The 27371-nt window shown below is 61.6% G+C and overlaps 1 protein-coding gene across 2 annotated transcripts; it reads right to left on the bottom strand.

Annotated features, from left to right (window-relative positions):
• SOGA1 (suppressor of glucose, autophagy associated 1) lies at positions 1-26970 on the bottom strand. Of its 2 annotated transcripts, none has more exons than XM_054218632.1 (16): positions 26523-26970; positions 17315-17539; positions 14759-14917; positions 12016-12078; positions 7871-9103; positions 6745-6864; positions 6434-6559; positions 5844-6074; positions 5560-5667; positions 5114-5281; positions 3769-4020; positions 3523-3594; positions 3090-3160; positions 1386-2835; positions 1149-1290; positions 1-142 (listed from the first exon to the last, which is right to left on the bottom strand). In XM_054218632.1, exons 2-16 carry the CDS (start codon positions 17510-17512, stop codon positions 114-116), a joined length of 4422 nt encoding a protein of 1473 aa, XP_054074607.1. In that variant the 5' UTR covers positions 17513-17539; positions 26523-26970; the 3' UTR covers positions 1-113. The 2 variants fall into 2 exon arrangements, with proteins under 2 accessions (XP_054074607.1, XP_054074606.1); XM_054218631.1 differs by having other exon boundaries at positions 6745-6861; positions 26523-26654.
• Positions 26971-27371: the final 401 nt, after the last annotated feature.

The following is a 27371-nucleotide window of genomic DNA, read 5'->3' as shown; positions in this document are numbered from 1 at the left end:
TTCTGGTGGTGACCGAGGGCCGCGTGGCGCAGACCGCAGGCCACGCTGCAGCCTCCCAACCACAATCTCTTAATCCAATTGGTGCATCTCCAATGTAGCTCATTTCGGTATTTTTAAAATGCACTTGGTTTTACATTGCAGGCTGTCCGGAGTTGGGCAGAGCCAAAAGTGGAAGAAAGAAAAAAAAAAAAAAAAAGAAAAACAAAAGAGAAATATGTATATTCAGCACTTGGAGGAGCAAATAACTACAAGTGGCTCCCAGGCAGGGAGGTGGGTGTGATCCCGGGGGGCACCACATCCGCGGCCCCTCGGGATGGTGGCAGGAGATACGTGTGTACATGAGTGTGCACACAGGCACGCACGCACACGCCGTCTCACCCCACACTCTGCACCCAGCGACCCCCTCTCTGCAGCTGGAGGAGCTGGGGGGACCGCCCGGACCCTTCCCAGCAGTGAAGGACCTCAGCAGCCCCCCCCCCCCCCAGAGCAGAAGGGTGACCCGGGAGGGTCCCCACGCCCAGCCCAGCCTGGGTGACCGCAAGGACCCTCCCTGCCTCCTTCCTGCCCGGGGAAGCACGCGCGGCCCCGCGGCTGATGCAACCGTGCCGCAATCGGGGCTGGCAGGGATGCGTTGGAGCTCGGGCAGGGCGGGCAGCGCTGGCAGCGGCCACGGGGACTGGAGCCAGCACCCTCCACCCCCGCAGGGGGCCAACACGGCATCACGCCTCCATCCATCATATCCATACGGCATCCCTGCTGCGCTTCGCCCCAGCCCTGCCCTATCTACATGAGCAGACACCCCCAGCCCCTCTCCCCTTCTCGGACCCCCGGCATGGCAGGGCCCCAGCTGACATTCCCAGGGTGGTGGGCACCAGTGAGGATCCCCCATTGCCGGCAGTGGCTCCGAGGGAGGTGAAGCGGCCACCCCGGCGGGATGTCCCCGTGCACCCCAGGGCTGCCAGAAGCCTCCACCAACGGCTCCACATCTGCTTCGTAAGCATCCCCGAGGGGCGAGGGGACAGTTAGGAGACAGATGCGCCCGCGCCACCTCTGAGAGGGGCCCCCGCGGGGCGTCAGTGCGGGTGCTCTTCCAGCAGGAGAGTGGGTAGCAGGCACGCTGCGTCCCCCGGCCCCCCGCCCTCACTCACTCGAGGCCCCCGGCTTCTCCTCCGCCCTGGGGGGGTCCGCGGGGTGCAGTTTGCACTTGGAGGGGGAATGGCGGACAGTGGAGCGGGACGGCCGGGCGAAGCAGGAGGTGAGGGACTGGGAGCTGCAGTCACACGCCATGTCCTGCAAAGATAGACAGGGCACAGGGGGGTTAGAGGGGTCGGCCACCCTGTTCCCCGCCATAGTGGGACACCCCGGGGGGCACCCTGCCTCATTACCTCGCTGGCTATGGCCGAGATAAGGTCGGGGTCCCGCAGGGCTGCGTCCTTACTCCCCTGGCCGGGGGACGAGGGCTTGGGGTCCTCGCAGCTGCTCTGCTTGAGGACTTTCTTGTTCAAGACACGGGAGATGTTTTCAGCCGGGTGGTGGGTGGCCAGGCTGGGGTGCTCAGCTCTCTTGCTGCCCTCCTCCCCAGTGGCCTCCTTCTTCTCCGGGGGGGCAGTGGGGCTCTGCGCCCGCCCGCAGACGTTCCTGAAGAACTCCTGCACGAGGCCGTACTTGGGTGCTTCAGGCTTGGCCCGGCCGCTCTCAGAGCAGCCCGGCTTCCAGATGGACTCGGTGCTGCCCGCGTGCTCCACCACGCTGAACAAGCTGGACAAACCATCATTGATGTTGCTGAGGACGGGGCTGTCACGGGTGGTGGTGGAGCGGGCCCAGGCAGAGCCATTCTGCTTGCTCTGGTGCAGATTCCAGAGGCTCCTGTCCTTGGAGGCATCCAGCTTGGAGGAAGACCTCCTCTGGAGCTTTGGAGAGCCATATTTTGGGGAGCAGCATGGCCTCTCAATCCTGGAGTGGACCTTATCCAGGGAGGAGGAGATCTGCTTGCTGCGCACAGACACAAGGGAGGAGCTACGCGGGGACCAACTCTTGCCATGCATGCCGCTGCCACGCGGCAGGTCGGTCTGCAGGCCAACGCTCACCGTCTGGATCGTCTGCGTCCCCACGTGGGCCAGTCCCACCGTCTGGCTGGAGGTGCTTTTCACCTTCCTCTCCAGCGAGCTGGAGCGGATGGCCTGCCGCACACAGTTGGTGATCTCCTTCATGTCGTCACTCATGTTGCCGGAGATCTCCAGGTCGTGCAGTGATGAGGGGAAGCGGGGCACCGGCGGCACCGCGCTCTCCACCGTGCCACCATCCAGCAGCTCCCGCTGCTGCTTGGAGAAGTTGCACAGCCACTGACTGTAGGTGCTCTCAGCGCTGGCTGATTCCTCCGGCTCCTTCGGCTTGGCCATGGTGAACAAGAAGCCAGGTTCAATCATGATCTTCCCTTCCTTGTTGTGCACCAGAGGTGCCTCCAGCCGCCGCACCACCGGTGGGCTGTAGTAGATGCGGATCCCCGTCTTGTCAGGTGCCGTGTAGCTCCTCTGCATTTGCTTCTGGGATTGATCATGCCCGGAGAGGCTGCTTGCCCGCGAGTAGTCCCAGGAGGAGATGCCCAGCTTCTCCTTGGCCAGGCTGTCAGGGGCAGGTTGCTCAATATTCACATATGTACAGTTTGAGGGAGGAACGCCAGTGCTGTCCCGGATCCCATTGGGCAACAGCTGGGCAGCCGTGGATGCCTTTTTGCCCCGGGAATGGTCACCCAGCCCCGGCGCAGTCTTTCCAGGGAGGTAGGGAGAACAGTCAAGCAAGCTTTCGAACTCTGACATGGAGGAAACAGACTTGGTCCTGTGGGAGAAGAGAGGACAGGGCTCACAAGGGTACAGGGCAGTGGGTTGGGAGGCAGCTGGAAGCACCCTGCTCCCACTCCAACACGACCTTCCTGGGCACCCAGTCCTGCTCCTCATGGGAGCCCTTGGCCTCCAGGACAACCCTGGACCATGGCTGCATCCCCCCGCAGCTGCTAGGGCTGCCAAGCTCGGGGACAGCCCCATACAGCTTCCTCCACGCCCAGGGGACCACGAAGGGACCAGTGCACTCACCTTTTGAGGTTGGTTCCCTTGGCTTCTGCTTCAGAGATTGTCTCTTTGTCTGTGATTTTTTCATTGAGAGCCTAGGAGGACACAGAAGAAAGCTCTGGTGTCAGCAAGCATGGACCAAAGTACACGGACTGGGCTGGAGCAGGGGCTGCACCCTGCTCCTCTCCAGAACTACCACCTTCCCCCATGCACCCATCCCATTCCCAGGGTCACACAAGGCTCCCTGTGCCCACATCTATTTTAAATCAACTTTTTATAAGTCCCTGGGGTTCAGCCACACTCTCCACCCCCTCCTTCTCCCCAATCCCTGGTGCTCCCCCTTGCAACCTCATTTCAAGGGGGTGTTATTTGGGGTTGACACAACCTCCCATCCAGCCCTTAGCATAGACCCGAGCCCAACGAGCACCCCGAGAGCCCTCCGCCTTCTCTTGCCCACCTCTTTCCAGTTGCTGCCGTGCTTCTCCATTTCAGAGTGCTTCAATGCCCACGGGTTGGTTCCTTTCTGCAACTGGAGAACGTGCCGGTCACTCAACGTGTGCAACATGTGCCCCTCTGGGCAAGCAAAAGCATTTGCCGCTTGCCCCCCATGCGTGCCCCCAGAGCGTTTACACGCTCTGGGGGCACGCATGGGGGGCAAGCGGCAGAGGCTGGAAGACACGTTGACAAACTGGGGACACCATACCTGGTTGATTTTGTTCTGCAGGTCCTTCGCTTGCTGCTCTGCCTGCTGCTGCTCCTCCTTGAAGCGGGCCAGCAGCTCCACCTTCTCCTGGTTCCAGTTCTTCTCGCTGATCTGCAGCTGCTTGGTGAGGTCCATGACGGCGCTGTAGGACTCGGCCAGGAGATGCTGGTGCTCCTCACGCTCCCTCTTCAACGCCACCTTCCAGTCTGGCAGCGCGCGCTCTGCGATCCCTTTGCCTGCCTTCGACTCCAGCTGCGGGGACACATTGGTGGCTGTGGGGGACCCATGGCTCCAGCGTGGTGCTGGACATCCCCAGCAAAGGAGCAAGGCTGTGGGCATCCTGGTTCCCAGTGCAGCTCCCATGCTGCCCAGGTTGGGCAATGAATGTGTCCCCAAGGCCATGTGTCACACAGCACAGCTCGCCTGCGGGCACGGCCGAGCTGCAGCCGGCCCTGGCTTGCAGCCATGTCATGCCAGACGGCCCGGCAGACGGTCACCCAGTGGGACGTGGGCTGAATGTCCTGCCTGCTCGGCTGTGCTCTGCCTGTAGCTCTGCCCGCTGGAGCCGGCTCCGGGCGAGGGGCAGCATCTCCTGCGAGGCTGGCACAGCCGCCCCCAAGGATGCTGCTGCTGCTGGGGGTCAGGAAGGCACCTGAGACTGGGGTGGTGCCACTGCAGCAGCTCTGCTCTCTTTTTTGGGGGGACAGAGGGGAATCAGGAACCACCACTGAGTTCTGCCTGGAGAAATCCCGCCTGGGAGGTGCTGGCACCACCCCGCCCCGGGAAGTGGAGCTGATGTACGACCATGGGCTGCTGCCAGCACGGTGCGAGGGAGCGGAAAACCCTCATCACTGTGAGGGCAGGGCTGGGGGACCGATGGGACTGGTTCTGTGGGCAGGAGCTTCCCGCAGTGCCGAGGCTCCCCTTCCTCAACCTCCTGCCCTCGCTGCAGCCATACATCCCTCTTGCAGCATCCGTGGGGGTGCTGAGCCCCCACCCATGCTGTGACCCCGGGGAGGAGAGGAGGGCTCTGATGCCGCTCCCAGCTGCCTGTCCCGGGGAGGGATGCTGAGCCCCGGTACCATCCTGCCCACCCCAGACAAACTCGGCGGAGGAATAAAAAGCATCCTCTGCTGCTCCACAGTCACATTTTCGTGCCAGCCCTGTTGCTATAGAAACTCGCCTGCTGGAGCGGCTGCTAATTGAGATTCCCACAGTGCCACCCTGCCTCCCAGCCCTGCCCAACAGCCAGCGCTTGACACACAGCGCCGGCAGCCCCCCATCCCCACGTCCCCACCAGGCAAGGGGGAGCTCCCCCAGCCCACGGGGTGCGCGGAGCTCCCACCTGGGCGATGTGGCACTTGAGCTCGGCGCGCTCCATCTCCCAGGCAGCCTTGGCCTTGGTGAACTGCTGCTGCAGCTCGCTGGCACCGCGCCGCTCCTCCCGCAGCTCCGTGCACAGCTCCTTCAGGGTCACCTTCATGTCTGCCAGCGTCTTGATGCACTCATTGGGCTGCCAGGGGATCGGGGGTGAGCAGAGGGAGCTGGGGCACCATGCCAGAGGGGATCAAACAGGGTGGGACCCCATGGGAGTTGCCCTCTCTGCATGCCCACTCCCTGGGTGAGGGACAGGGGGTGCTACCAGGGCAGGGGACCACCCCTGGAGGTGACATGCCAGTGGGGAGCATCCCCTCCCAACCACGCAACCTGGGAGAAGCATCCACCCCATGCCATGCAGCTGCAGTGGGGGAGATCCCACCCACCCCCTGGGCTCCTGGGGACCCCGCTCACCGTGTTGGGGGTCCAGGGGTCCCCGGTGCATGTCTTGTTGTCTGCCTGCTGCTGTGGGGCGAGCTCCTCCTCCTCCAGCAGCAGGTACAGCTCCTTCATGCTGTTCACCTGTGGGAGACACCATGGCTGTGGTGATGAGGGGACCCACAGCCCACGGCCAGGGATGTGGGACACCTAAGCAGCCCTGGGTGGGACATGTAGGCATGAAGGACAGCTCTGGGGATGCCCAAGAGCATGGTGCCCCCCTCCATGGCAGCCCAGGTGGGAGCCCCTCAGCCCAGTACCTCCAAAAAGTCCTCGCCTTCGCTGTGCACCATCTTGCCCTGGCGCCAGCGCTTGAGGAACCACTTGAGCTTCATGAAGAGCAAGAGGAAGCTCTGCCTGAACTGCTGTGACTCCTGCACCAGCAGGTTCTTCTCCTGGCTCCAGAACTTTTGCTCCAGCCTCCTCTGCAAGTTCAGGCTCTGCAGCTCGAACTCCCGCCGCAGCAGAGCTTTCTGGTGGTCCTCCTTCAGCTGTGGAGAGATACATGGGCTCTGAGATAGGGGCTGGCCGCAGCAATGCGGTGCCTCCACCCCAGGGTCTGGTGCCAGCCCCGTATTTAACACCCCTGGGGAGCTGCAGCAACCCTGTGTCAGCATGCTGGGGACAGCGGGGCCATCAAGGCATCGTCATGGGTGGAAGCCCTGCGTCGCTGCACGCCCATGTGCAAGGATTGTGCTCAACCCCTGTGCCCCTTGAAGATGGGACATGCTGTGTGTGGTCCGGGGTGACACTAGGTCCCCAGGCACGTTGTCAGCCTGGGGCTGGAGGTGGCACAGCCACGAGCATGGGGACACCCGCATCCCAGGGATCGGGGCGGTTGCCTGCTTACCTGGCAGATCTTCTGTGAGAAGTTGTCCACCTCGTCCTTCCTCAGCTGCCTCTCCTGCGAGAGCTGCTCCTGCAGTCCCCGCAGACTCTCGTTGGCCTCTGACAGCACCAGCTGCAGCTCCTTCATCTGCAATGGCCCAGGGGAGGGAATGGAGATGGCGGGCTGGACCTGGCCGCACCTCCCCGTGTCCCTCCCCAGTGGGGCTCTGCATCTTCCCTTGTCCCCGGCTCTCAAGAGGGACAGCCCCATCGCCGCAGCCCTGTCCCCAACCCCACTGGCCCAGGGGACACAGCTCCCTGCCCGTGTCTTACCTCGGTGGCGTAGGAGTCGTTCTCCTCAGGCCGGCAGGTTTTGTAGCTCCGGGGATGCGCGGGGTCCGTGTCCTTGGCATGGGGGATGCGGTAAGGGTCGGCGTCCCTAAAATCAGGCTGCTGCATGCGTGGGCAAGTTAATGAGAACAAACCAAAAGAGCGGGAAGAAAAAAAAGCCAGAAAACAAAACAATGGGTCTCCGAAACAGTAAAGAACTACAAGACAACAAAAAGGATGAGGAGGAGAAGGAGCTTCATCACCATGGCGGGAGACAATGCAGAAACCAAAAGGAAACACAGGATGAGGAGACACGTGGCCTGGATTGTTTGGGGAAAGGGGAAAAAAGAGAGAAAGAGGGAAAAAATGTGCAAACACCAGTTACGGTGCCATGCAGTGACTGGGGGAGACCGGGACCTGGGGCTGGTGGGACTACATGCAGAAAAATAGGACTCTGAACAAGCGAGTGTGCTCCAGACAGGGGCTTGTGCCCGTGGCCCCAGCCACCATTGACATCCCTGGCCCCCGGCATGAGCTGGGTCCCCTGGAAAGGAGGGGGACGGCAGGGCACGAGCTGCTCTCCGCTGCTCCAAAGGTGCTCCCCATCGGATGCAGATATGCCCTGGAGCCTTTGCCCTCCAAATTACCCTGCCTGGGTACCACTGGGGGCTGAGGCTTCTCACAACCGGGGGTTCCAGCAATTTGGGCTGCTTTCAGGAGGCTGCAGGCTGCTCCCCTCCCACCCAGCTCATCCCCAGTAAGCAAAGAGCTTCCGAGCTGGGGATGTCGGGCTGAGCTGGGGGAGAGCAGCCGAAACGTTGGCCCCTGCTCAGGTGGGATCGCATCTGAGAGCCCCCGGCCATGAGCAGGGCAGCCTCGGCACGACCAGCCCATGCCAGGATGCACCAGGATGCCACCGCCTCCCGCCCTGGGCACACTCTGTTGGAGCAGAGTCCTACCTTGTCCCCGGTGCCACTGGCATGCAGCGAGGTGTTAGTTTGGGTTTTGCTCTTGGAGAGACTGGAGGGAGGTTACATTGGGGATTGGGGTTTGCTCTGTTAAAGCAGGAGGAAACGGGGCGGCAAATAAAGCGGCAGCTGCTGTGGGGGGCGTGGGAAGATGCCCATACCTGGAAGTCAGAGGCGTGTTCCTTCTGCAGCCCTTCTTTGGTGGTGTCATGGCTGCCAGGGCCAGAGAAGGGGAAAGAGTCCGTGTGCTCCTTGAGGCCACTGGTGAAGTGGTCCACCTTCCTCGTGAAGCAGCCCAGGTCCTGCTGGAGCACGCCCAGCCGCATGAGGAGCACGTTCATCAGCTTGGCATCGCTGGGGCTCTCGCCGCCGCTACCCACCGCCTCGCCCAGCAGCCCCCCCGTGCACTCGTTGTCCAAGCAAGCCTTCAGCCCGGAGGTGAAACCATTGGCATCTGAAATCAAGATGTCAATCGCTTTGCTGACAAGTGCTGCCTGATCCCGGATGCCCAGCAAGGTCTCCAGGTCCTTGGCCTTAAGCAGCTTGGTGGGACCATCAGGCACCTTCCCACCACTGGGCAACCTGTCCTGCCCATCGGCTTCGCTGCTGCCCACCCCGTCCCTCCAGCCGGTGGTGGGGATGCACTGTGCTGAGTCGCCGGCCTCAGCGTCGGTCTCCAGCATGGGCCGGGTGGTCTGGCAGGAGGCCAGGTCGCAGCGCTGGAGGTTAGAGAGCAGCACACGGTTCTCATACTGCAGCTTCTTCACCTTGCCACTCAGCTCGCTGATCTGCACCTTGGCCGTGGCCAACTCCTCCTGCGAGGGCTCGCTGATCACTGAGCAGCTGTCCTCCGACAGCGTCACATCCAGCTCGTGGTCCGACTTGTACTTGGTCAACTCATTCAGGAGGAGCTTGTTCTGGTCCTCCAGCTCCAGCAGCGAGCGCCTCAGCAGGTCAGCCTCCTCCTCAACGAACTGCAGGTGCCGCCGCAGCTCTGCCACAGTGTCCCCTGCGTCCCCACAGACAGAAATGCCTGCCAGGAACCGCGTGTCCTGCCCCGGCAGCTCTCTGTCCCCCTGTCCCTTCATGTCGTCCATCTCTGCCCGCAGCCCGCGGTTTTCCACCTCGAGCTCCACTATCCTCCGGCTGAGGATGTTGGCTTCCTCCTCCACCAGCTTGAGGTGGACCTTCAACTCGGCCTCCCGGGAATGGGGAGAGTCGGCCAGTTCCTCCACTGAGAGGGAGCTGTCGAGGTCCCCGTAGAGGGACCGGTACTTCAGCAGCTCCTCCTTCATGCCGTCGTTCTCCTTGGCCAGCTTAGTCAGCTTCTTGCACATCAAGGCTGACTCCTCCTTGGCAAAATGCAGCTGGCACTTCAAGTCCGCGCTGTCCTCCTGGGGACCGAGAGGGTGCGGGCGTTAGAAAAGCCCTCCCAGGGGCAATGGTGGCTCCGAGCGAGCCCTGGGGACATGCCGCCCTCCCACTCCCGTGATCCCAAGGAAGCTGCAGCCCCTGTTCATGGAGGGGAAAAGACTTTGAGATCCATACTGGAGGCTTTCAGGGAGAGCCCAGACACAGGGCAGGACGCCTGGACAAGGAGACCCGTGGCTCTGGCCACAGGAAGGACATTGAGCCACCGCTGGGGACAAAGGGACCAAGCCCAGTCCTGCCACAGCCCGATCCACCGCGGTGAGGAGGGGGAGGGAAAGCTGTCAGACTCGGCAGAGCAAAATAAAAGCCACCAACAAGGTTTCCTCCTGAAAGTTGGCAAGCCTTGAAGCAACTGGCGCTTGCTGCAGCTGCAACCCCCCCCACTGGGGCTCTGCTCCTCCCGCTCAGCCCCAAACGCTCCATCACGGGGTGGAGAAGCAGCGGTTTTGGCTGCAAACCTCCCAGCCCTCACCCAGCTCTTGTCCTTGCTGCCACCACCTTGCCAGGGGACAGAAAACCCAGGCAACACCCCTGCATCCTTCCCAAGTCCCTTCCCAAGCCCCTTTGCTTCTTGGGACTGTTTCTCCACGTTTTTTGGGTTTTTTTTTGTTTTTTTTTTTTTTTAATTTAGCAGTGAGGATCTCGGCTATTTGCCCAGGCAGACCGTTTCTCTGCTCTGGAAAGCTTTTTGGACAGAGGACCAGGATTTCCTGACGTCCAGCTCGCAGCTTCCCGTGCTGTGGGGTCACTTGAGTACTCCGAGCTCCGGCGCGGTGACTGCCATGAGGGGACCTGCCGGGCTGCCACCCTCGCCCTGCGACACCCGCTGGAGACCCAGGTGGGTGCTGGAGGTGGCCGAGCCCTTTGGCCGGGTGGCTGCTGGCCCCGGCATCCCTCTGCCTGGCTGAACGCACCCCATTCCCTGTTTCCTTGGCTGGGAGAAACAAGCTGTCCCCCGCTTTGAGTGCTCCTGACCCCCCAGCCATGCCCATGCTCACCCCCCTCAAGCCCCACAGCACCCATTTACTCTGCAGACTTCCCAAGCTGCTCATATCAAGGCCATGGATGATGGGCGGGGGGGGGTTTCCCATGAGTTTTGGGTGCCGTTTTATTCCCCAAACGCCCCACTGTGACCACAGGAACCGCCCTGCTCCTCTTCCGCACTCGCGCGCAGAGATGCGGCCTCGCTAAGGCGCGTTAAAACTGTGCCCCCCCCTAATTAGCCACGGAGATTAGGGGAGGGCCAGCGCGGGCAGCCCTCCCCGCCGGGGCAGACATGACCTCAGTTCCTGTTTTTCCAGGGGGAAAAAAAAAAAAAAAAAAAAAAAAAGCAGCAGCCTGACGTGTCCCTCTGCCCCTTGGCATCGCTGCTGGAGGGACACACACGTCCCCAAGACCCCCTCAAGGGCTCCTGGGGTGCGGGGCAGACCTCAGCATTGTGTCTGTCCCCTCCAGCTGCATTTTTGGTGAGTGCCGATGCTTGCCCAGCGCAGCCAGGCAGGAAAGGGGCCCAGGAAGCCATCGATGAGTCACGAGCATCTGTGCCCGCGGGGCCACCAGGCCACGGCTGCGCAGGAGAGGGAGCATCAGGGAGGGTCATGTCCAGGGGTGATTGCACCCAAGGAATCTCAGGGTTTGTTTTCCAGCACCGGCTCCTTCCTGGAGCATCGGTCCCACCACAGAGCTGGGACTGCATCCAGCCCCACGCCCCCGGGCTGGGGGGTCTTGGCTCTGCAGGGGTGTGGGAAGCAGACCCGGGGCGGGGGGTTTACTGCAGTCCAGGGCTGGGGTTTTCTGCCCCAGGGGGAGGTAGAGGAGGGGTGGTATTTCAGCCTCAGGAAGCGGGGTGGTGGAGGTGGCTCCAGCCGCACAGCCACAGTCTGCTGTTTGGGGAAACGGGGAGCAGGACCATCAGCTGGCCTGAAAGGGCTCTCAAGGATGGAGTTAAAGGAAGACGATAAATAAAAGATCGAAGGGGAAAGTCCTTGAGGGCCTGGGGATCCCCGTCCCGTGGCTGCACAGAGTGGGCTGTGCCAGCAATGACACAGGCCACCTAGAAACCCTCGGGGTGCTTGGTGTCCCCACCATGAGACGCTCTCAGCAGTGCACGGCAGGAGCGGCTTTACAGGGTCTCCTTCCCTGCCCCGGCTTTGGGGGGGCAGATCTACCCCCCAGAATAAACCTTTCAGGTCTTTTGCCTTTGAAAGAGGATTTTTCCAGTATTAAAACACTTGCATTTCTATTCCTGCAACAGCAGCTCTGCCCCTCCGAGCCCCGGTAACAGCATTAGCGAGTCACAGGGGCTCAGCCCAACAGCAAGTGACAGCTGAAATCCTGCTGCTGCCGCCGCCGGCAAATCCCCGCTCCTCTGCGGCAAATCCCCGCTCCTCTGCGCCGCCCCAGCAGCCTGGCATGGGGCAGGGACAGCTCAGCCTCCAGCCCTTCCCCACGGGGACCCTCAGCTCCCCCAAACCCCACGGGGCTCCGGGGCCACCCTCAAGGTGGCACAGGCAGGAGGGACCCGGGCTGCAACAGCCGCAACCGAAGAGCAGAAGCAGCTTTGCAATGTAAAAGCCAAAGTCCTTCAGCTCCTTGCTGCAGTCCCAACACACGGAAAGGGTTAAAGCCACCGGCTGGCCACTGATGCTCCATTGATAAATGAGACAAGGGAGCGGCTGAGGACAATGAGGATGGCCCCAGCACATCAATCCCTCCCTTATGCAGGGTCTCTGAAAGGCAGGAAAGCCCTGCAAGAGAGGGGATGGCGCTGCCATGCCCACATTTACTGCTGGGCCAGGCGTAGTCTCCGGCTGGCACCACGACTTGGGTGCCAGCGGGCCACTGTAGCATGTCTGAGACGCGCCGGCACCGATACCTGCACTGATGGTTTCTTGTCAGTTTTCCCGATGGAGCGAGACCCCCGTTTCTTCAGGGAATTCTGCAGAGAGAAGAGAGAGCTGTTACCCACAGGAGCGGCACAGCACCCTGGCACGGACGGACAGACCCAGCATGGATGGACATCGACACCGATTTCTCCAGCCACTTGTGAACCCCAGAGCCCCAATGGGCTGAGACCCTTTGCTTTGGGGGAGCTGGACTGGCAAGCATCATATGAGGTTTGGCCAGAAATTCCCCCTGCAGGCAAGTGAGCAGTGAGAGAGCAGGAGCGAGCAGGAAATGAGCCATGGAGAGGCTGAGTCAGGTCCCCTCAGGGCTGGATGGAGCAGGGAATCCATCGCCAAGCCAAGGGACAGCTCTCGGGCATCCCAGTGTGAGAGCAGCAGACGATGACGTTCCTCATTGCCTCTTCCCCAAGCAAGGGACATGTCCCGGTCACTCAGCCATGGGGAGGGCTCCTCAGCAGGACGATGCTGATTCTGCCATCGGAGTCTCTGGCGACACAAGGGACCATCTCCAGGCTAGTGAGGACAGCTGGCAGATGGGGAGGCAACACAGAGCAACAAGGGAGGCTGGAAGAGGGGAAAAAGCAGCTTCCCAGAGCAGGGTCAGTTACGTGGGGAAAGGAACTAGGGGAAAACCCTTAAAAACAGCCCCCCATACGCACTGGACGATCCATGCGGCCGCCCTGGACCTATTTCCAAGCTGGCGCTGAGGCCCAGCAGCCAAAGAAAGCAGCTGTGAAATGTAAGCTGCTGCCTGTGCCAAGGTGCCGGGCTCCAGGCTTTCCTATTAAGGCCACGACCATCGCTGGAGCTGCTGCTGCAGAGCCTCTCCCGGGGGCTGGCTGTGCCACGTCGGCATCCCTCGCCCCCACCGTGCTGGGGACAGGGGCCGGCAAAGGGCATCGCCCAGCCCCGAGCAGCCCCAAGCACAGCACCCCAGGTCAGACGTGGGCTGTCATCGGTCCACCTTGGGCGCATCCCCTGGGGTGACTGTGCCCTCAGAGTCCCATCACAGCTGAGCTCGATGTGACAGGCTTGGCATGGGGTACCTGGAGCAGCCCCACTTTTCTCCTGCCCCCCCAGGAGATGCCGCGGAGGGGTAAAGCCGGAGGGGCAAACACACATGCCTTTGGGGATGATCTGCCCATCCTGACAATTATCCAATTACGGAGAAACCTCTTGGAAAGGAGAAACGATCAGCCCTGAGGGGAGAGCCCAGCCCTGCGCAGCCTCTGCTCCACGTTGGCTTGGCTGCTAACAAGCTCTGCCACGCTATGCGCCCTCCAGCAGCGGGGAGGAGGTGGAGGAGGGCTGTTAACTCACTCATTGTCTAATTAGCGCTGTGCAATCAGTGAGTAACCCCAATGCCCTTGTGCTAGCCTGGGGACACGCCATCCGGAGTTCGGGAGTGTGCTCTGAGTTGTGCCAGGTCTCATGCCAGCAGCAGCATCCCCTTTGGGCTCCTGCAGCTGCAGAGAGGGGCCGCATCCTGTCCCACGCTCTTTCGCCAGGGCAAGGCAGCAGCTGGCGCTCAGCTCTCCCTGCACACCGACCACGCAACCATTTTCTCTGCCTGTTTTTCAAGCGCAAGAGTCCTCCAGCCCAGCTCCCGCTGCTGCCATTTGTTATTCAGCCCGCGTTTCCCGGCTGCAGGGAAACCCATTTCACGCCTGTTAGCAGAGGCTGCGCAGTGGAGGGACAAGACACCCCTTCTAGGGTGACGCTGCTCTGTGCCACCCTGTGAGAAGGTGGCTGCAGAGGGGATGGCTGCGACCACAGCCGGGTCCTGCGGCTCACCCGGACCTGGCCCCGCCATTAACCGGAGCCGGTCCCGGGGATCCCAAGCCGTGTGCTGGCTCCCTGCCCTGCCACGCAGGGGAGTACGGCTGGGGACAGAGAGAGCCCTCCCTGTGTCGTGTCCCCGTCCTCGATGGGATCAGGGCCAGAGCTCTGCCACAGCACATCTCCTCCCACGCACTGCCCTGATGCTCCGCCAGTGACGCCTCCCAAGGCTCCCCGAGGACCGAAGGCATCCCGGGCAGTAGGGAAGTGGGTTACAAGAGCTGTGATGGATCACAAGCCCACACTGTCACGGGGATGCCTTTCCTGTCACCGAGGATGACACCGCTCCTGGCCGGGAGCTGATTCCAAACCCAGCATGACACAGAGCACCCCGGATCCATGTGGGTACCTGCATGGCACATGGCTTCCCAGGACACAGACAGGACCATGCACCCCCCCTGGCTCCACAGCACCACTGAGACACCCCTGGGACACCACTGGGACATTGCTGCCATGCAGGCCCATGGCTCGGCACAGTTTGAACCAGCAGCATGTGGTCAGGATACAGCCAGCACCGGGCACTGTGCCAGGGACACAGCAGACTCCACACACCACGCAGAGCTTTGGCCGGGGGGAGCTGGGCATGGCCCAGGGCTGAGCAAGTGGCCGAGGACACATAAAGTGGCTCTAGTGCAGGGGGTACGTCCCGTAGCTCCCCCCGGGACTGGGTAGAGCCAGGCAGTGCCCGCAGGGTGGGATGAAACACGCCTCACCGAGGGCAAGCGCTGCTCAGGTTTCGCAAGCATCTGCAGCACGGTTTGGGTTTCAACGACGCGAGAAGGGATGGGGGACCCCGCGGTGCAAGGCCAGGACACCTGCTACGGGCAGAGCCTTGGGGACGCCTCCCTGTCCCCCCTCCCGTGTCCTCCTCACCTCTCGGAGCTTGTCCATCTCGTTCTGCACCACCTGCTTGGCCAGCTCCGTCTCGATGAGCCGCTGGCGCAGGTCCTCGTTCTCCTCCTCCAGCCTGATCCTCTTCTTCTCCACTACCTCCAGCTCATTGTGGAGCCGCACGGAGACGTCCTTGGCCACCTGGGGACACAACGGGGCTGTCATCAAGCTGGGTGCAGTGTGCATGGGGCCGTGGGGTGCAGGGCACCTGCAATCCTCATGCAGAGATCATCAGGCTGCTACTGAGACCCTTGGGAGCTGACACTGTGCTGGGTGACACCCTGGCCCCTGTGTGTGTCCCTCGAGTCCTGTGACCACTGTTCCCCCTTCACTAGCCACAAGGCTACCCTACATCCCCATTCTCTGACCAAACCCTGCCTTCTCCAGCCCTAACACGATGCCGCAGGATGCTCATCACCTTTTCGTACTTTTTTCCCACACCACGAGGCTGGAAAAGCCCCCGCAAGGCTGGAAAAGCCCCCATAAGGCTAGAAAAGCCATCACAAGGCTGGAAAAGCCATTGGGCAGCACCAGAGCAGGCAGGCTCTCACCACAGGCAGCAGCTGTGTGGGTTGGGAGAAAGGCGAGCTGCTGCATCACGTTACGGAAAAAAAACAGCAGCTGCCCCCGGGGTGAAGGGTGCCTCCATCCATCCCGGGCACAACCCTGGAGCCCCCCTCTCCAGATCACTGCAAGGGAGCAGCCCCCGGCATAAAGGGAGCTTAACAGCACAAAGCATTCACTCCTGCAGCTGTAGGAAGGGAAAAATTGTCCCCAGTCCCCCATGCCCCCTGCTAAACCCAGGGTACCAGCGCTGGGGAGGCAGCAGAAAGCCCCACTGCAGGGCTGGGGGGGGGGCTCAGGCCAGGGGGTCGGGCTCCCGCTGCCCCCGAGGATGGGCTGTGCTTTCTTTCCCAGAAAGCAAGAAGCTTGAGGGGGGCATTTTTGGCAGCAGCACTCCAAGCTGGGGGCTGCTGGGTGGTTTGGAGAGGGGGTCGGGCCCCCAGCAGGGATGGGCAGCCCAAGGCGGGTTCGCAGCCCTGCACTTGTGGCATGTCTTGACTCTGGGACAGGCTGTTTTCTGCTCAAAAAACTAAATTACTCCTTGAGCTACCGCCTGTCCCCGCCGAGCCGTCTCCGGCTGCCACCGCACCTCTCTCCTGGCAGCAGTGGTGCAGAGAAGAGCCCTCGGCAAACACTCACTGGCACCGGCGGCTCCTTGAGGGCCAGCGGCTGGCGACGGCGAGGCAACGTCACCCCAAAGAAATCCCCTTGTCCCTGCCCCAGCCTGCCTGCCGCAACGCCCGTGGCTCTGCAAGGTTTTCCCGATGGCCGAAAGGAGCAGCTCCCAGGTCCCCAGGGTCCTGGTCCCCCTGCTCCCTCCCTGCGCACTCCTGCTGCTCCAGCCCGCGGTGGTGGCCCCGTCCTGCCCCCATCGCTGCAGGATAAGGGGGCTCGACCCCAGGGCACATGGCCAGGCTGGGCTCCAGCCGGCACAGGATGAACCTCGCATATGGCATTTTAAGACCCCCATCCTCGGGCAACGCTGGCCCTCCCTGCCCCACAGAACCCACGAAATGCCCCCACGAAGAAACCACCCGTGACCCAAAAGCGCTGCTCCCCACTTCTCGTACCACTGCCACCACTGGAAAATCATGATGTCCCCATTAAGGGGCTGCACCCAAAAATGGCACAACCCTGTGGAGCTCCCTGCATCTCAACATCCCCTGCCACCCCCTCGTGCCTCACCAGCCACCTGGTATCAATACAGGCTGGGGGATGAAGGGTTGAGAGTAACTCTGCTGAGAACTTGGGGTACTGGTGGATGAGAAGCTCAACACAAGCCAGCAATGTTTCCTCACAGCCCAGAAAGCCAACCACATCCTGGGCTGCACCCCCAGCAGCATGGCCAGCAGGGCGAGGGGGGGGATCCTGCCCCTCTGCTCTGCTCTGTGAGACCCCCCTGCAGTGCTGCCTCCAGCTCTGGGGCCACCAACAGCAGAAGGACACGGACCTGTTGGAGCGGGGCCAGAGGAGGCCACGGAGATGCTGGGAGGGCTGGAGCCCCTCTGCTGTGAGGACAGGCTGAGAGAGCTGGGGGGGTTCAGCCTGGAGAAGAGAAGGCTCCGGGGAGACCTTAGAGCCCCTTCCAGTCCCTAAAGGGGCGCCAGGAAAGATACGGACAGACTTTATAGCAGGGCCTGTTGCAACAGGACAAGGGGTAATGGCTTTAAACTAGATATAAGGAAGAAATTTTTTACAATGAGGCTGGTGTAACACTGGCCCAGGTTGCCCAGAGAGGTCGTAGATGCCCCATCCCTGGAAATATTCAAGGTCAGGTCGGACGGGGCTCTGAGCAACCTGATCTAGTTGAAGATGTCCCTGCTCATGGCAGGGGTTTGGACTAGAGGACCTTTAAAGGTCCCTTCCAACCCAAACTATTCTATGATACTATGATTCTATGACCACATCTCACCAAAAACCACTTTGGGGGACCTGAGGACTGCCTGGATGGGGATGTCACCCTCCTAGTCTCACCTTGACGTCCTGCTCGAGGCTGTGGATGAGCTCGCCGTCCACCTGGCCCGTCTGTGCCACGCGCAGGCTGCGGCGCTCGGCCTTGCGCAGCCGGTACTGCAGGATGCGGCAGGTCTTGCTGGCCTGGTCCAGCTGCTGCCGGAGCTCCTGCAGCTGGTAGACATCCTCCTCCATGTAGACGTCCCTCATCTCCAGCATCTCAGCGCGCAGCTCCTCGATCTCATCCTGTGGGGAGATGCACGTTAGAGAGGGTGGACCCTGCAGCTTGGTCTCCCCTCTTTTCCCCCCGAGACACCTCCCCACCGTGGCTGCCCTGACCTTCTCCATCCCATGAGCTGTTTTCACAGACCTTCAAGCCCTCGGGTTAAGCCCCATCCTTGCAGGAAAAGGGCTCAGAGCCAGCAGGGCACCATCACCCACCCGGGGTGGGGGGGAACAGCCAACATGGGCGCCTATAAATATTTGTGGTAAAAGAAAGAGGAAGGTGGGGGAGGGAGAGGAGCTGCAGAAGCAGTACAGGCGGCAGCCGCGGCAAGAAAAATGTAGGTCGTCTTTGGAAAAGATGTGTCAGGGAGGCAGGCGAGGGAAGGAGGAGACGGCAGGCAAGGACAGGGGAGGCAACGCGGGGACAACAGCAAGATGCCTCCAGCATCAGGGACCAGAGGTTGCCCCTTGTTTTGCCAGCAAACAGCAACCACCAGGCTGGGTCCCCCTTCCGCTGTTTCCCAGTTTCATCAGCTCTCACAATGATGAGCCTCTCCCAGCCCAGCAGAGCCTCTGTGGGGCTGCAACGTCGCTGTCACGGCAGGGCCAGGGGTGACGTCCCCCTGGCACCAGCACCAACCCAAAGCTTCCTCCGGGTCTGCAGCACATGACCGCTGTGGGACCCCTTGCACCAGCCACAGCCCTGGTGCCACCTTCCCATCCAGTGGCCACTGAGGATACTCAAGGATTGTCCCCTCCGGTTCCACATGGGCTGCCCAAAGCTGTTCTCACGTCCCTGTGAACATGGTCTCAACCCAAATCCTCCAAGCAAACACTCCAGCCATTGCACCAGTTGTTCTCCTCCTCAGCAAGACCCGGTGCACCCAGCCTGCACCTGGGAAGGGATTGAGCATCAGCTTTCCTGCCAAAAAACCCCTGCCACTAAACGCATCCCATCGCTGCCAAATGCAACTCGAGATGTGCAGGTCTCACGCTGCCGCCTCCACCGCGGCATGGCCCGGGAAGGGACAAGATGAGGATCCAACACAGGCAGCGGGGACGCACAGCCCCGATTCACCCCGGGCAGAGGGGGACAGGACCCCGCTGCTCCCCACACTGCCCGTGACAGTGTCCTACAGCCCGAGAGAGCAGCACCGCGCCGGCTCTGCCAGGCGCTGGCACCCTCGCTGCTGCGCTCGCCCGGCCCGGACAAAGCCCCAGCTGCAAGAATTCCCCCGAAAGGCGAAGCCGAGCCCGGAGAGGAGGGGGGATGGCAGCTGCAGGAACAAGTCACAGTCGCTCACTGTTGGCTTTAAACACTACGTGATAAATAAGGAACGCCAATTAGACAATCCCAGATTATCTCCCGGCCCAGGCTGCCAGAGCCCAGTGGCACCGTGGCCACCAGCATCCTGCCACCCTCTGCCACTCTGCTTCTTGCCGGGGGGTCTCGAGAACAAGAGCCGGGCAGAAACAGCCCCAAGGCACTGAGATGGTCAGCGGGGTGTTACAGGGACACCCAGCCGGTCTGCTCCAGGGACAACCAGAGACTGCCCCATGAAGGGGCATCAGGCGTGAAATCCCCCAGGGACGAACTGCGTGTGCCTGCAATGCACCCTGGAGTGACAACCCCGACGGAAACCCACTGCCAGCACCGCCCACCCCACACGGCAGTGCCACCGACCTGGGGACACCAGCAAAAACCCCGTAAGCCAAACCAGTCCGGGGAGCTGGTTTATGGGATCCATTCCTTGGGAGCTGTCATGGGGAAAAACGCATTATGCATCGCAGCAGAGCAGGCGCTCTGCAACGGGGTGGTGGAAAATAACCCTTCACCACCAAAGTCGGGTGAATCATGGCTTGAATACGATTGCAGAGGCACTGGGGGCTGCCTGCCTCCCGCTCCAGCACTGACCATACTGGCTCCCATTTGCCATGCAGGGCAGGGAGCGGAGACCTTGGAAAAAACCCAACCCAACCTTACATTTGCTGGAAGGAAGCCTGGGCTGGCCATGCTAAGAGCTCCTGCTTGTTTACGCCTCGGGTTGTAGCAACCAGCACTTTAGAGGGAGGCCGTGTCCAGCATGAGCCGCTGCCGGGGCAAAGCCCGGTGGCACAGCCCAGAGCTGCTCCTTCACAGGGTGCTCCCATGGGAAGCGGGGCTGGGGGGGGCTGGAAGCAGGGCTGGCACTGGCGGGGCTGGGAAAGCGGCCAGAGGAATTCACCCACACCCTGTAACGCCAATAAACCCACTCACAGCCGGCCCCGAGCTTGCCCCTCGGAGGCAAGCCATGCTGCTAAGCCATAATAACTGGATTAGGATCGGAGAGCAGAAAAGTGCCAGCAAACTGGAAGAGAGCTTAGGATGGCAAAGCTGATCCCCTCCGTGACCGGGCTGCAGGGGGTAGAAGAGCCCTGCAGGTCCTGCAGGCAGCGCAATGGGGTGCACCGAGGTCCCCTGACAGTGTTGGGGGTCCATGACAGCCACCGAGCCTCACCCTTTGCATCGGCACGCTTTCTGGTGTCGATACCCAACTTACCAAAATCAAAGCAAAAAATCCATTTGGATAAAGGTGAGAGCAGAGTCAGGAGCAGGGAGGAACCCCCTAGAAACATCCCAAATTCAGGGGCGGCGTTGAGAGCGTGAAGCACCATAAGCGATGCTAAATAAAGCGTGAAATGGAGATGACGTGGGCAACACTGAGGACGAGATCATAGAATCACAGAATGGTTTAGGTTGGAAGGGACCTTAAAGACCATCTCGTTCCAGCCCCCCTGCCCTGGGCACGGACACCTCCCACCAGACCAGGCTGCTCCAAGCCCCGTCCAACCTGGCCTTGAACACCTCCAGGGATGGGGCAGCCACAGCTTCTCTGGGCAACCTGGGCCAGGGGCTCACCGTGCTCACAGTAAAGAATTTCTTCCTAATATCTCACCTACATCTCCCCTCTTTCAGTTTAAAACCATCCCCCCTCATCCTATGGCTCCCCTCCCTGATCCAGAGTCCCTCCCCTTCTTTCCTGGAGCCCCTTTAGGGCCTGGAAGGGGCTCTAAGGTCTCCCCGGAGCCTTCTCTTCTCCAGGCTGAACCCCTCCAGCTCTCTCAGCCTGTCCTCACAGCAGAGGGGCTCCAGCCCTCCCAGCATCTCCGTGGCCTCCTCTGGCCCCGCTCCAACAGGTCCATATCCTTCTTGTACTGACATAAATCACTTCTTTCCAACACAACTGCCCATGAGCGCTGCCAGGCTCAGCCACTTGTCCCATAAACAAAAAGGCACCCAACCCTATGTGGCATCACAGCCTCCCAGCACCCATGGGCTGCTCACCCCCTCCATCCTCCAGTGCATCCATGCTCACCCCACCTCTGCAGAAGCAAAGGTTACAATTTTTTTTTAGGCCAGAAGTCATCTGGCTTGGAAAAGACGCTGGGGATCTGCAGTCCAGAGGGACTTGTTTCAATGCCCGAGGGATGACGGTGTGCAGAAGCGATCACCCCACTTGTGTTTGCAGGAGCCGGGTTGCGCTCGATGGAGGAACCCAAGAGACAATACACACCTCCAACCTTCTCTGAGCAAACCTCAGAGAAACTGGCTCTCCCTGGGGAGATTATTAAGGAAACTCAGCGGCAAGGTGGGGTACAAACTGCCTGGTTCCAGTTCAGAAAAAACCCATTCATTTTCAGAGCAGAAGGTAACAGCTACAGCCATGTCCGCACGCCTGCTTGCAGGACATCAGCTCCTCCAGGAAGGACAAGACCTGGAAGGGGCTGAGCTTTCGGGTGATGGCAGACAACACCTCAAAATGCAGATCAGACCCATCGTGGGTTGCTGCAGAAGAGTTAAATCCTCGGATCTCCTGTCCAAGGGGAGTTTCACGCTGGCTTAGGCGCCTGCAGGAATGCAGCGAGCTCAGAGAAGAGCAGGGGACTCGCGCTGCGCAACGCTCGCAGCTCCTCAGCAGGCTCCGCTATCTCTTAGAAGCAGAAAGCAGCAACGGATACAAAACAGGATCATGCAAATAACGACATGGCTGGCTGTCGTGCTGCCGACAGCACATACGCCTATGGCTTTGGCAGCCCCAGGCTTTTGGGGCGCAGCCAAGCAGCAGCCGCTTGCCCGTGGGGGGGGGGCAGGCAGCCCTTCGGGGAACCCAGCCCTGCCCGCATCCCCCCCCTCCGCCCGCACCCCCAAACCTCAGGGCAAGATGCAGAGGAGGAGAAAGGGTGGAAGCTGCCGGGATGTTTTGTATTGAGACCTTTGTGCGGAGCTCGGGGCCACGCTGGCAGCAGGAACGCCCCGGGGGGAGAGCCTGCAATCCCCCCTGCAAAGGTGGGGATTAACATCCAGGAGCAACAAGCCCCGCTTCCTCGGAGATTACAGCACAAAAGCGGCAGCTTTCAATTAACTCTGAGCCCCCACCAGCCAGAAGAGGGAATTATGCTTGAATTTGCTAGGGGAAAAAATAAAATCAGAAGGGATTTCTAAAGGAAATTGCCCAGGGTGCCCAGGCACGTCCCCTGCTAGCAAGGATCCCAGAAAATGCAGCTCGCCCCGAGCCCACGCCGGGGTGCAATGGGTGGAAGGATGGGTAAGGAACACCCATGTGTCACACACAGGGGTTTCTTTAGCTGCATTAACAGCAGCTCTAGCCCAGCTCCGCTAGTAAACATCCACCATCCTTCCTTCCATGTCACGCTGGAGCTCAGCACAGCAGCCGGCGTGCTGAGCCCTACCCCTGGCCGGGACACCAGCTCCTGCTCGGCAGAGAGCACAGCACGTCGGCGAGGGAAAAATCAACATTTCTCAGCTTTACACCTGCCCCCATAAATTAACAGGCAAACAGCTGGGGGCTCTCTGCAGCCCAACCCACGTCATGCAGCATCCGAAAAGGCAAGAGGCTGCAAAGCCCCTTCCAGGGTGGCTGCTGGTGGGGTCACACTCGGCAGAACCGGGTGCCCCGGCTCTGCCCACTGTTACGGGGACCCCTGGGGACCTGAGCAGGACCTGAGCAGCGGCAGAGCTGGGACCCAGCGCCAACAAAGGCTGCCCAAATGCAACCTCCGGGTCCCCCACGCAGCCCCGGGCGCCTCTGCGGGATGCTCGCAGCGAGCCCTCGCTGGTGGCGTGCACCAGTCCCTGGCTGCCTCGGGGAAAATGAGCCACCCACCCACCCAACATGTTTCTGCACAGAGCTGGGAAACGCACGCAAACCCTGAGGGACACAGGGCGACTGGAGCAGGGCAGGGAGCAGGAGGGGGCAGGATGAGCTGCGCTCCCGGCCTTACGCCTAAGTCCCTTCCCCGCGGAGAGGAGCCCAGGCATCCCCTCCCCTTGCTCCAAACCCTCTCCCGTGCCCACTCTTTGTCTGCCTGTCCCTCCGCAGCTGCTGCCGTATCGCATCTCACATTTTCCAGCCTGCTGAGCAGGGTCGGGAGCCGCTCGCCATCACACGGCTCAGCAACAGCGAGACGGGGCAAGGACACCCAAGACACTGCCTCCCTCCCCGGGCTGCCAACCTGGGCACGAGAAACAGCCCTTTTTGGGGGGAAACACACAAAATAACCTATTTATGGAGGGGGGTGTGTGTCACAGCAGGTGGACGCACCCGAGAGCGGGGGCAAGAGGAGACACCAGCCCGTTGCGCCCAGAGCAGGAGGAGGAAGGGAGAGCATTGCAAAAATACAGGTTGCAAAGAGAAATGGGTGAAACGTGCTTAAATATGTAGATTTTATTATGGCAGGCGAGGAAAGCAGCAACGTGAGCTGGCAGCGCTACAGAGGGCTGCGATGCGCTCTGCTGGGAAGCTCCAAAACCCAGCATGCATCACACGGGCGTAGTAGTACCACGCACGCCTGGCCCGTGCCAAAACGTCGCCAAAACCCTCCCGCCCCCCAAAATCCTCCTTTCTCTTTAAAAACACACCAGGTTTTACCCGGCTCCGATGAATACATAAAAAAACTATTCCTTTGCAGTTATCTGGGTGAGTCCTAGGAAATAAGTCACCTCTGATAAGTGTGATTTCATCCATACCCGTGGGGAGGGGAGCTGCCGAGGACATGGGCCACCTCTGCAGGGTCCCCGCACACTGGTCACCGACCTGGGCTGCCTATCAAGGCGGGTGATGCTGATTGCTTGGGTTAGGGCTTTATTTTTGTCGTAAGGCCCCAAATCCCCGAATTTTTAGCAGAGACAGCACAAGCCAGCACCCTGCTGCAGCCCAGCAGAGTTTTCCGCTCCTTGCTGGAAAAACCAGGCAAAAACTTCCATCTTTTTTTGGAGCACAGGGCGGGCGGGCACCTGGCTGCGGCTTCTGCCCAGCTGGAGCCAGGGTACCACCCCGGTCTCCTGCTCAAGTTTCAGGAGGTGCGAGCTACAACACCAAAACATGGTTACGAGCAGGATGCATGTGTCAGGGAGGTGTACGCAGAGGGACCCACGCGCTGGCGCGAGCGCACATAGGAGACACCATGGCCAAGAAGGGAGGATGCCACCAGCATCCCCATGGTGCTGCACGCCACCAGCAGCTCTCTGCTTTCCCCACCTGGGGCGGGGACTTGAGTTGCCACCCCTCATGGCAGGTAAAGTACTCGCACCCCGCACACCTGCTGCTTGCCAGGAAAACGGATCACGTGGAAACGGAGGAAGCAACCGTGCAGTCCACAAGAACGGCAGCGTTCGCATGCACGTTCTTGGGAACTGGAGAGGCCTCATCTGTATTTTTCCAGCTCTCAGTAAATCAAAGCCCTTAAGCTCTTGCTGCTAATTCTGGCAGGAGTTGGGACACCAGCTGTGAACCAGGGCTTTGCTAATGGACAAAGGGCCTGATTGAGCATCTTCAGGCACGTCACCCAATGCTTAGCTCCCACCTCGTAGCTATAATCCCAACGCATTTACAAACTTTGGCACCCGGGGTTGAGAGCTGGCCTGATTTCCAACCTGTGACATCCGAAGAGCAGCCAGTGAGATGCGGCACCTTCCCCTGAACCCCCCAGCAGGGGACTGCCCAAGCATCTCATCCACAGCTCCACCCTGAAGAAGAGGAGAGAGCTCAAAATGCCTGCAGCCCACCGGGATGTGGTACCTGGGGGGTGTCTGTGCCCACCCCACAGCAGGCAGCGCATATCAAGGTGCGTCGGGTCAGTGTGTGACCGGAGGCAGAACAGCTCGGCACATCTGTCCTGGCTTCACCACGTGCCCATGAAACAAGCAGCCACACCGCGCACCCGGAAAAAAGCCCCAGGGGGAATGGGAACAGGCGGAAAGAAGCGAGCTGGAAAATCCTCCCAGGGTCTGGCAGGCAGGGAGGGCAGCGGGGAGCATCCCACCCTGTGCCGGGCCAAGCTGTGCCCAACCGTGCAGGGTCAGGTTGTGCCACACTGTGTTCTGGGATGCCAAACTGGCCTGAGCCAAACTGTGCCATGCTGAGCTGTGCCTTGCTAAGCTGTGCCAGCCCAGGCTGTGCTGAGCCTAGCCATGCCAAGCTGGGGCTGTGCTACGCTTGGCCATGCTGTGCTGAGCCAACCTGCGCCCATCCATGCCACGCCAGGGCAGGCCATGCCCAGCTGGGTCATGCCAGGCCAAGCTGGCCCACATTGTGCCAATGCATGTCCTGTGACCAAGCCTGCCATGCTATGCTGAGCCAAGCAGTGCCCAGATGTGCCACACCATGCTGGACCATGCCCAGCTGGGCCACGTTGGGCCAAGCTGAGTTGGGCCATGCCAGGCTTAGGCAAGCCATGCCCTGCGGCCAGCCATGCCATGCTGCGCTGACCTGAGCCAAGCCTGGCCATAACATCCCAGGCCATCTCCAGCCATGCCATGCTGCGTCGAGCTGAGCCCAGTGATACCATGCCAGGCCATGTCCGGTGACGCCGTGCAGGGCTGAGCGATGCCGAGTCCTGCACCCAGCCATGCCATACCATGCTGCCCAACTGAGCCAGGCAGAGCTGCGCTGAGCTGTGCCCAGCAATGCCCAGGGATGCTGCACTGTACCGTGCCTGACCTGGGGATGCTGAGCCACGCTACTGCCCAGGGACACTGTGCCATGCTGAGCCATGCCCTGGGATGCCATGCCATACTGTGCATTCCCAGGGATGCTCTGCCATGCTGAGCCATGCTTTGGGATGCTATGCCATGCCATTCCCAGAGATGCTCTGCCATGTTGAGCCATGCCCTGGGATGCCATGCCATGCCATTCACAGGGATGCTGTGCCACACTTAGCCATGCTTTGGGATGCTGTGCCATGCCCTGGGACGTCATTCTGTGCCCAGGGATGCTGAGCCATGCTGTGCTGTGCCACACCATGCCCTGGGATGCTGTGTTGTGCCCAGGGATCCCAAGCCATGGTGTCCCATGCCCTGGGGTGCCACACTGTGTCGTCCTAATGCCGAGGGATGCTGCGCCATGGCCAGGGATGCAATGCCACACTGACCCTTGCCCTGGGATGCTGTGTTGTGCCGAGGGATGCTAAGCCATGCTGACTCATGCCCTGGGATGCCACACCATGCCATGCTACGGCCAGGGATGCCGTGCCATGCTGAGCAATGCCCTTGGACACCATGCTGTGCCATGCCATGCCTAGGCATGCTGAACCACGCTATGGCCAGGGATGCTGAGCTTTGCTAACCCATGCCCTGGGATGCCATCCTGTGCCACGCTACTGCCCAGGGATGCCATGCCCCACCGAGCCGTGCCCATGGATGCCACGTTACACTGACCCTTCCATGCTGTGTTGTGCCGAGGGATGCTAAGCCATGCTGACCTGTGCCCTGGGATGCCACACCATGCCATGCTATGGCCAGGGATGCTGTGCCATGCTGAGCAATGCCCTTGAATGCCATGCTGTGCCATGCCATGCCTAGGCATGCTGAACCACACTATGGACAGGGATGCTGAGCCTTGCTAACCCATGCCAAGGGATGCCATCCTGTGCCACACTAATGCCCCGGGATGCCATGCCCCACCGAGCCGTGCCCTGGGATGTCGCGCCATGGTGCCGTGCCCACCTTGAGATAGTCGTTCTCGGAGCGCAGGTCCTCCAGCTCTCGGAGCAGCCCGTCGGTGCCGGCGTCCAGCAGCTCCTCGGTGAGGTCGGAGAAGGCGAGGGAGGTGCTGAGCTGCAGGCGGCTGCTGGCCACGGAGGCGGCCGAGGGCTCCTCGGGCAGCGGCGAGGCCTCGCCGGCCGAGGGCGGCGGCGGCGGGGCGCTGCCGGGGGACTCGCCATCGCTGCCGCTGAGCCCCAGCTCCAGTGAGAGCAGCTTCGCCTCCTCCGAGGCGCTGCAGTCCGACACCTCCGAGCTGCTGTCGGTCAGGCTGGTCCCCGCCACCGACCCGGCGACCGCTCCCGGTCCCGGTGCCGGCCGCCTCGCCCCGCTGGCCGCCGTCTCTGCCCCGCGACACCGCCCCTTCGCCCTGGCCGCTCCGCGCCCCGCCGGCCCCTTCCCGCCGGCCCGGGCCGCCGCCGCCGCCGCCCGCTTCTCCGGCCGCCCCTCCTTGCCGCCCCCCGCCCGCCGCGGGTGCGCGCCCCCCGCCGCCAGCCGCGGGGCCGCGCCCGGGTGCCCCCCGCCGCCGCCGCCGCGCCGGCTCTTGGCCAGCGACCAGCCGGGCACCTCCTTGGGGCGGGCGGGCGACGGCGCCCGCTGCGGCTTCTTCTTCTTCTCCGGGAGCGGTGGCGGCGGCGGCGGCGGCGGTGGTGCGGGGGGGCCCTGCTCCGCCGGCGCGGCCTCCATGTCCCGCTGCGCTGCGCTGGGCTCGGCCCCGGCTGCGGCTGCGGCTGCGGCCCCGGCTCCGCCCGCCCCGCCGCCGGGCGGGGACGAGCGCGGGCGGCGAACAAAAGGCGGCTGAGGAGGAGGAGG

The sequence above is a fragment of the Rissa tridactyla genome, chromosome 12 (assembly GCF_028500815.1).
Source record: "Rissa tridactyla isolate bRisTri1 chromosome 12, bRisTri1.patW.cur.20221130, whole genome shotgun sequence".
Classification (NCBI taxonomy): Eukaryota; Metazoa; Chordata; class Aves; order Charadriiformes; family Laridae; genus Rissa; species Rissa tridactyla.
Note: the sequence above shows the minus strand (reverse complement) of the source record. Positions and strands in the feature narration are given on the sequence as shown.

What these genes read in the sequence shown, in the direction of transcription:
- SOGA1 (XM_054218632.1), bottom strand. Translation starts at nt 17,512, where the DNA reads ATGCTGGAGATGAGGGACGTCTACATGGAGGAGGATGTCTACCAGCTG. An exon ending in AAGGGAACCAACCTCAAAAG is followed by an intron (nt 2,836 to 3,089) that starts GTGAGTGCACTG and finishes CTTCTCCCACAG; the next exon opens with GACCAAGTCTGTTTCCTCCA. An exon ending in TCTCGGCCATAGCCAGCGAG is followed by an intron (nt 1,291 to 1,385) that starts GTAATGAGGCAG and finishes CTATCTTTGCAG; the next exon opens with GACATGGCGTGTGACTGCAG.